This window comes from Dichomitus squalens, assembly GCF_000275845.1.
Source record: "Dichomitus squalens LYAD-421 SS1 unplaced genomic scaffold DICSQscaffold_6, whole genome shotgun sequence".
NCBI lineage: Eukaryota > Fungi > Basidiomycota > Agaricomycetes > Polyporales > Polyporaceae > Dichomitus > Dichomitus squalens.
In genome coordinates, this window is record NW_006766888.1 from 324,975 (window position 1) to 332,353 (window position 7,379).

Sequence of the window (7,379 nt, forward strand, 5' to 3'; positions counted from 1 at the left end):
CTACACGAGAGAATATGTTCTACATGTCATTCCCTACAACTTTTGAGTGAGCATCCCAGGCTCAAAACGCGCTCAGAGCGCAAAAGAATGTGAGCGCCGTGCCCACTGGGAAGGGGGAGAGGATTAAGCGCCTCTCAGCCACCGACCAGAGCGGTAGTGGTCGCTGTGCCTTCATGTCCTACACTGGAGTGAGCCATGCTCATCTCGGCCAAGCGAAACAATTCACAATGCATATAATACTTCTTACACATCTGTACTACGGTTTATCCTGCCTATGAGGGGAACAAACCCTTGGAAGTCCCATTATACCACCAAGATCCTCGAGAGCGCCTCATCGGAGTCGAACATCAAGGTCGGGTAGATGAGAGCGGAAGACTATCTCTGAGCGCTATCGTTATATAAGCAGAACATCGGCTAGCGGGCGCTGCCTATCCCCATGATGATGTCTCACGAGCCGCTCGTCGTCGTCGGGTTCTCCCCGTACTTTGCGCTCTCCACATCTCTGAGCACCCCGCATCTCTGCTTTGCCCGTTTCCGTTGTACAAAGATGGCTGCATCACTAGCGCGGCTTACCTCGCTGTCCACTCAGACGCTGTCCCTCCTGCTAGAGCGCCAGCGGCTTCAGAATATACCCTCAAACTCGACATCCCTACACACGCCTCAGATCGTCAAGAACCTCCAACAATTGCGGGCCGGAATCCTGGAGCTTGAGGAGAAGGAGGGCGTGTCAGAAGCAACGAAACTTCTGCGGACACAACATGAGCGCATGCGAGGGATGCTTGGCGGGGACGCGGACGTGCAGAGGTGTGTGCCCTCGTGCTCCACACGTGCCAGAGGTGTTCTCAGAGGCGGGCGATCCTGCCGACCGCAGATGCGAAGAGCCACAGGCCGAAACCATGAGCTCGAACGCGTCCTCGTCCTCAATACCTACGCCTGCGGCCCCCCCTCCTGCACCACCCACCTCCACCGAAGGGCACCGTTATGCGCCATATACGGACGATCCGGAGGCCGGTTATACCGACGAGGATATGCTGCTCCAGCAGCGGCTGATCATGGACGACCAGGATGTACACCTGGACGAGCTCTCGCGCTCTATCACACGACAACGGGACCTCTCGCTGCAGATCAACGACGAGCTGGATGTTCACACGGGCCTGCTGGAAGGGTTGGACCATGATCTGGACAGGACGGACAGTAGGCTGACCGGTGCGAGACGGAGGCTCGACCGAGTCGCCAAAGGAGCTAAGGAGAACGGTGCGTGGTTTGTGGGTTTCGCGCCATTACGCGGCGGGCTGCTGACACATCACCTTGTCTTTGCTAGGCTCTACCGTCATGATCGCGCTGCTTATTCTTGTGCTCCTCATACTCATCATTGTTTTCAAGACATGACATTACGAACACCCGCGTATACCTGATGCCATCTTTGCTTTCATATTCCTCGCCTTTTCCTCCGTTCGGACATGTACAGCATTTGTCAATCTAATCCTGCCTCACATTGCTTCGTGCCTTCTCCTCGCGGTAGGATCCCTCCACAACAATTGCGAACAGGCAGGACTATGACACACTCCCGCAAACGGCGCAATCGCGAATACTGTGGACGCACGTTGCGTACCCCGGTCGGCATCTGTGTGGCCGGCGTCCGACAGACGCGCCTAAGAAGCGTTTGGTAGGACCGATGACGTCTTCGTATCACGTACTCTCCAGATCAGGGCTCAAAATGCGACCATTTCAATCTCGCTCGTACAACCGCCGGCTTCCGATAATTCAACTCAATCGCAATTTGCATCTCCGTCCCGACCCTGCAGCACAGCACGTAGTTCTGCCACGCAGCGTCCCGATTCGCACTCGCAATTGCATGCGCCTCCTAGCTATTGACTGCAGTACTGCCAATCTTACACCTTCTCTTTAGTCATTAGTGTCCTCGGCATCGATTCCTCTACTCTTCTCCGACCGGTTCAAGCACGATACCCTACCCGGTTAGACGCGAGCCAGAACTCGGTTCCGCCCTCCTCACACCACCCGAGGGGTCCGAGGTCACACTCGGCACAAGCGAGCAGCTTCATCCGACCTCCGCTCGGGGCTACCGCAGTACGACAAGGCGCATACGAAACGCATTCGCACAAGAGATATCCCATCGTCAGTCCTCAACAACCACGACCACCTCACACGGCACTCACCCGTCTGCTGCACGGGCCTCGAGAACCCGATGTTCTCGAACGCCATCGCGCTCCCCCGCACGAGCCACCACTGTGCCGTCGCCGGCGGGTCCGGGAGCCTCCCCAACACCTCCGGGAGCGCGTGCCGCCCCGCGGGGGGGTCCAGCTGGACGCTCGCGCGCTCGACCCAGCTCGCTGCGCCAGCCTTGAGGATGACGCTGCCGCAGCCGAGGCGAGGGCAGAGCAGGTCATGCTTGTTTGACGGAGGGCCCTGCGCGTCCGCGTCCGAGACGACGTCCTGCGCTGCGTTCGGGAAGGAGGTGAGCGGGCGCGCGACGGGCCGTGCGCGGGAGGATTGGCGTTGGAGGGCTTCCCAGAGGCCTGGGGGGACGGTCTGCGTCTGTGCTTGGGCGGGTTCCTGTGAGGCGGACGCGGAGGGACGTGTGCCGGACGAGACGTCTGCGTGAATGTTGAAAATGAGCTTGCGTGTGCGCGGCAGGAGCGATTGATGAACCTTCACTAGTTCTGGCTATGGAGAGATTGAGTGGTTGACTCGTAGCTGCCAGGTCAGGACTGGCGTTCTGCGGCTGAAACTCTTTGCGCATCTCGAACCACGGCCGGGGTCCGTGTACGACGGCGCTCCGACCGACCCACTCGAAGCCCGCTTGTTCGTAGAAGCTGCGCAGCTCTTGGTGTGCAATGAGCAAGATGCGCGCGTAGGGCTTTGAGTCATCGCAGGAGGTGGAGGAAAGCCGGGAGACGTATTCTTTGAGGAGGCCCAGGCCGACCTTCTGCCTGCGGTATTCCGGGGCGACGCAAACGGAGTGAATGCAGACCGAGGAGGAGCCTGGGACGTGTTTGGACATGGAGGCGTGTGTCAGGGTCGTGTCCGGGGACAGGGTCGAACAGATATAGCCTATGAGCCTCCGTCCGGAGCCTGTGGGGACGTAGGCACCTAGGAAGAGGTCTGGTGCCTGGGACTGTCGGTATCTTCGATATTTAGCAAGTCAGCTCTGGGTAGTTACACTGTATACACGCAGTGATCACCGGAAGGTCTCGAGGCTTCCTGCCTCGTCCTCTGGATAACCTGCGAAACTTCGTTTCTGTGATCAATAAGTCCGCGGTATGGCATGTTCGTACCTTGAAGTTCTATCTTGTGGGCATCTCCAATCTCACTCGCGCTGACAAGATCATAGAAGATCGACATGGTCTGTAGTCTGAATGATCTGACCTACGCTGTGATCAGCACCCAAAGGTGGGAGTAAGGAGAGAGAGATCCGATCTCCAATTCATTGGAGCCTGCTTTTGGCCGTCAATTGAGCAGCGCCACGGCGGAGACGCCCGACTTCCCCGACTCGCAACTTCAGCAGTTCTTGGACACTCGCATCGAGAGACATGTAGTGAAGCCAGCCCGAAGTTGTTGCGAGGCAATGACAAAGTATGTACGTGTCGCGGAAATGAATTCCAGACCATCCGCCTCTGGTAGCCAAAGCATCCGAAGGCAACGGTGTCTATTCCGACTAGTCGCAATCTACGACACTCAAGTCACTACCAAGGATTCACCTGCATCATCCAGCCACACACTGGATAAGGTGTTTGAGTATACACGTGATACGAATCTATCATTACGTTCCCTGATATCTTGTCTCAGGACTCTCTAGCACTCTACATTTACACAGAGAGATCGCCATGGAAGCACCCTTTCGCAGCAGTAGAGGTCAAACCGCACAGTCTTCACCGCCAGATCGAACCCCCACAGACGCTGTCTAAAATCATGCACGCAGAGCGGAGACCAGCAGGGGCAATGCAGGTTCAGGTCCCTCCGACGCGACGCTGGGGTACTGCACTGCGGCAAGGTTCCACTTGATTGGCTTGCCAGTAGGCTCGAACTTGAAGTTCTGCAACAAGACGAGCAGCACGGTCTCTGCGGGGGTGAACGATCCAGTCAGCACCCCCATCCTGATGGTCGTCCAGGATTCAGGAGCTGAAGCCCAGCGCGTTACGTACTCATTTCGATCTGTGCAAATTTGAATCCGCTACAAGGAAGAGGGATAGAACACATAAGCACTGGTCCTGTTCTGGCCCGAGTACAAAGCGAAGGGCTTACATGCACGCCCTGCTACCGCCGATAAACGTCATGCTATGAGAGTCACGTGATGGATATTAGCACATGCAGTGAAACCGGCGGAGGGTCGAGAGGCTGCATCGACGCACAGGTGAGAGTACACGCCCGGGACTCGCGCCTCCTCCACGGCCCGCGGTAGGGGTTCGAGCCAGCGTTCAGGTCGCCATTCGTGCGCGTCGGGTCCCCAGAGCGCTGGGTCGACGTTCGAAGCACCGATGTTCGGGAGTATTCGCGTTCCCTTTGGGACGGTGATTATGTCAGTGAGCGTCCCGTCCTTGAGACGAATCGGCTCCGACAGAGGCATTATGACATCCTTGGTTGTCCTGTGACACAAGGTACGGTCAGTCTGTTCGTGAGTTGGCGCGTCACTGAACGGAAAATCCTTACTCGCGGAAGAGCATGGTAACGCCAGGATATCTGGTGAGATCCATGCGTCGAAGATAAGGGTGCATTTTGAAGAACAATGACACCAGCACTCACACCCGGAGGGTTTCGCGACAGACTGCCTCAAGATAGGGAAGCTCCATGATCTTCTCATAGTCGAGCGTCCCGTCTTGTCCCTCTGTCTCGATCGCATGCAGGATTTCCTTGCGGAGCTTCTCTTGAACTTCCTGGCGTTCGGCGAGGATCTGAAGAGCGCGCGCTAGCGAGTTTGCGGTCGTGTCCATGCCGGCAAGCACCATCGTTCTAAGCAAATGATGCTCAGTGAATGCGGCGTGATCGGGGCCCGCTGCCAAGACCTAGGCCATACACCCGTGACAGCAGTGAATGGACTCACGAAATCTGTCCTATGAGCTCATCATCTGGGAGCTTGTCTTCGGCCTTCGCAAGCATGTTCTCTCTAACTACAGGGCGCTCGATTGAATCACAATGCGGGATGAACTCGGGCATTTGAACTCACGCAGGATACTCATGATGTCCCGACCTTCGCCGATCTGGTGCTGAAGCGTATCATCTCCCTTCTCCAAAGCCTCCTTCTTTTCCTTGAAAATCCGCACAGACCGCTCGTGCATGATGTCTGATATCCGCCTCAGCTGCTGAATGTTCTTGTTCGGCATCCTCTCAACGACCCAGCGCCGGAAGGACACGGGGCCGACGTTGGCCACGCGTCGCATCACCATGCGTGGAATGACAGATCGGGCCATCTGTGGGCTACTCTCCAGTCAACATCGGACTGCAGACCTGACACAAATGACAAAACTCACAAGAAGTCCTTGACGGCGTCCGCAAACTCGTCCGGTCGGTCCTGCGTGAGAGGGTCAAATGAGTGGCCCAAACCAGCCTGGCCCAACACTTCGAGCGTTGTGCGGCCGCTCCAAGAGAGCATATCGAGTTCCACCCCGCGCTTAGCTCCGGCGCCGGCACGCACACGCTCCATAATCGCATCACGAGTCTGGAGGCGCCGCGTGAAACAGGTGTCAGTCTGAGCATTCTTCCAAGGTCGTAACTAGTCTCTAGCAGTCGAAGATGTACCTTGTGAATGACCTGATACAACAAGGGTGTCATTTCACGAAGATGCTTCACAGAGAACACAGGGTTGAGCATCTTGCGCTGTCGCTTATGCTGCTCGCCTGCACAAGATCAGGACGATCGGTCAGTAGGGGACCCAAGTGAGAACACATCGCGCGTGGTGATCCCCCACCATCCGTGCTGAGAAGACCAGGGCCGAGCATGACACGCATAGCACTTTGATTTCATCAGAGTCAGCGATCATAGGTGACTGGCCTACGCATGCATTTTTGACATCAGAGGACCGTCGGACGTACAGAACGGGTTCTGCATAGATGTCTTGCTCTGTAAGGAAAATGTTTTGCATGGCCTTGACATCCCAGACCGTGATCCACTTCGATTGCTAGCATTTGAGACTTAGAACGCCTCATATAGGTACCCATCATTATTTGTTCGACGTACACCAGGGGTTCCATGGAGAGCGGCCACGCGCGGATACTTGCGGGCGAGTTCAGCCCGGAAGTCCCAGCAATCCAAAGCGAGAAACTGCCCTAGGTTACCTGTTTGAGAGTGAGAAGCGCACAGACTGAGTTCTTGCACATCGTGGGACGTACCACTAAACCATGATTCTCGGGGAGGACCGGGAATGTTACCTAGTGGGGACTTGATGACGAATGGCTTGAGAATGAGCCATGAAACATAGAGAACCACAACGGCGAGTGCCGCTTGAGGCGCGCTTGTAAGGAGCGCCATGATGCGGGATTAGCGTCGGGGGTTGGCACAAGTGGTGGACGGAAAGAGAGATGAGAAAGGGGAGACGAAGGCGGAGTGATCCATAAGAAGCGTTGGAAGTCGACAGGAAATGGTTTCACTGCGTGAAGCGCCATATTACGGTGGCGGGGAACATGCTGGGAATTTGCGTAATCCGCGCATATCACCCACGGATTCCCCAGTAAATCCCCCTTTGATGGGAATCTGGTGGGAACATGCACATTCTCTCCAGATTCCCTCAACATCCCCAACCGCTTGTGCAGATTTCTATTATAAGGGGGACTTGCCTGCCCAAATTTACTTATCCGTCCGCGATGACGTCGTCGTATGGTCCCATATCAACCTGCCATCGCGTCCACATCTTGACTTCGTAATTCTTGCATTCCCTCCGAATGCCTATCTTCCCCTTGGTACGTTTTGACCATTGACTCTCAGATGGCAGCTGATGTGTTAACATGCAGGTGTTCTCTCATAAATACATCTGCTGATCAGGGCAATAGTACGTCTCTAGTGTTGCGTGTGAAGTCCCAAAGTCTGATGGCTGCCGCATCTAGTAGGTTGTCCCGCGTTTATCGATTGTCCTTGATTAAGACTGTGAGTACCCAGTTTCAACGCTACAGTGTACTGCTAATCCTTTCTAAGCAGAACTCAAATATCGACATGGTGAGTGCATATATGCATGTATTGCGCGTGCCATCTCAGCTGTGTCTGATGTCCAATTGTAAGCCAGTATCGCTGTGCTGGCGGCTACGGGTATGATGTGATTGGGTTAGGGTTGATTGGGCCGGTCTGTATGATATATAGAGAAGTCCGGATGTAGCGTAGGAGAGTCGCCATTTGAATATATATTCATTTCGATCTAATTCAATCTGGCTGCC

General features: G+C 55.5%; 3 protein-coding genes across 3 annotated transcripts; 1 reads left to right on the forward strand and 2 right to left on the reverse strand.

Moving 5' to 3' along the window:
- Nucleotides 1-547: 547 nt before the first annotated feature.
- Nucleotides 548-1,389, forward strand: DICSQDRAFT_55183 (uncharacterized protein; the record flags this gene model as incomplete). Its single annotated transcript, XM_007363302.1, has 3 exons — nucleotides 548-796; nucleotides 849-1,254; nucleotides 1,322-1,389. 3 exons carry the CDS (start codon nucleotides 548-550, stop codon nucleotides 1,387-1,389), a joined length of 723 nt encoding a protein of 240 aa, XP_007363364.1.
- Nucleotides 1,390-1,537: 148 nt separating this feature from the next.
- On the reverse strand, nucleotides 1,538-3,363 carry DICSQDRAFT_81895 (acyl-CoA N-acyltransferase; the record flags this gene model as incomplete). Its single annotated transcript, XM_007363303.1, has 5 exons — nucleotides 1,538-2,080; nucleotides 2,178-2,615; nucleotides 2,671-3,146; nucleotides 3,204-3,243; nucleotides 3,297-3,363. 5 exons carry the CDS (start codon nucleotides 3,361-3,363, stop codon nucleotides 1,956-1,958), a joined length of 1,146 nt encoding a protein of 381 aa, XP_007363365.1. The 3' UTR covers nucleotides 1,538-1,955.
- A 565-nt stretch (nucleotides 3,364-3,928) lies between these two features.
- DICSQDRAFT_55189 (cytochrome P450) lies at nucleotides 3,929-6,483 on the reverse strand (the record flags this gene model as incomplete). The annotated part of the gene is made up of 14 exons (XM_007363304.1): nucleotides 3,929-4,080; nucleotides 4,164-4,192; nucleotides 4,264-4,296; nucleotides 4,371-4,604; nucleotides 4,669-4,698; nucleotides 4,762-4,968; nucleotides 5,060-5,126; nucleotides 5,183-5,433; nucleotides 5,487-5,674; nucleotides 5,755-5,852; nucleotides 5,924-5,967; nucleotides 6,036-6,133; nucleotides 6,193-6,290; nucleotides 6,345-6,483. The coding sequence occupies 14 exons, from the start codon at nucleotides 6,481-6,483 to the stop codon at nucleotides 3,929-3,931; spliced, it is 1,668 nt and encodes a 555-aa protein (XP_007363366.1).
- Nucleotides 6,484-7,379: the final 896 nt, after the last annotated feature.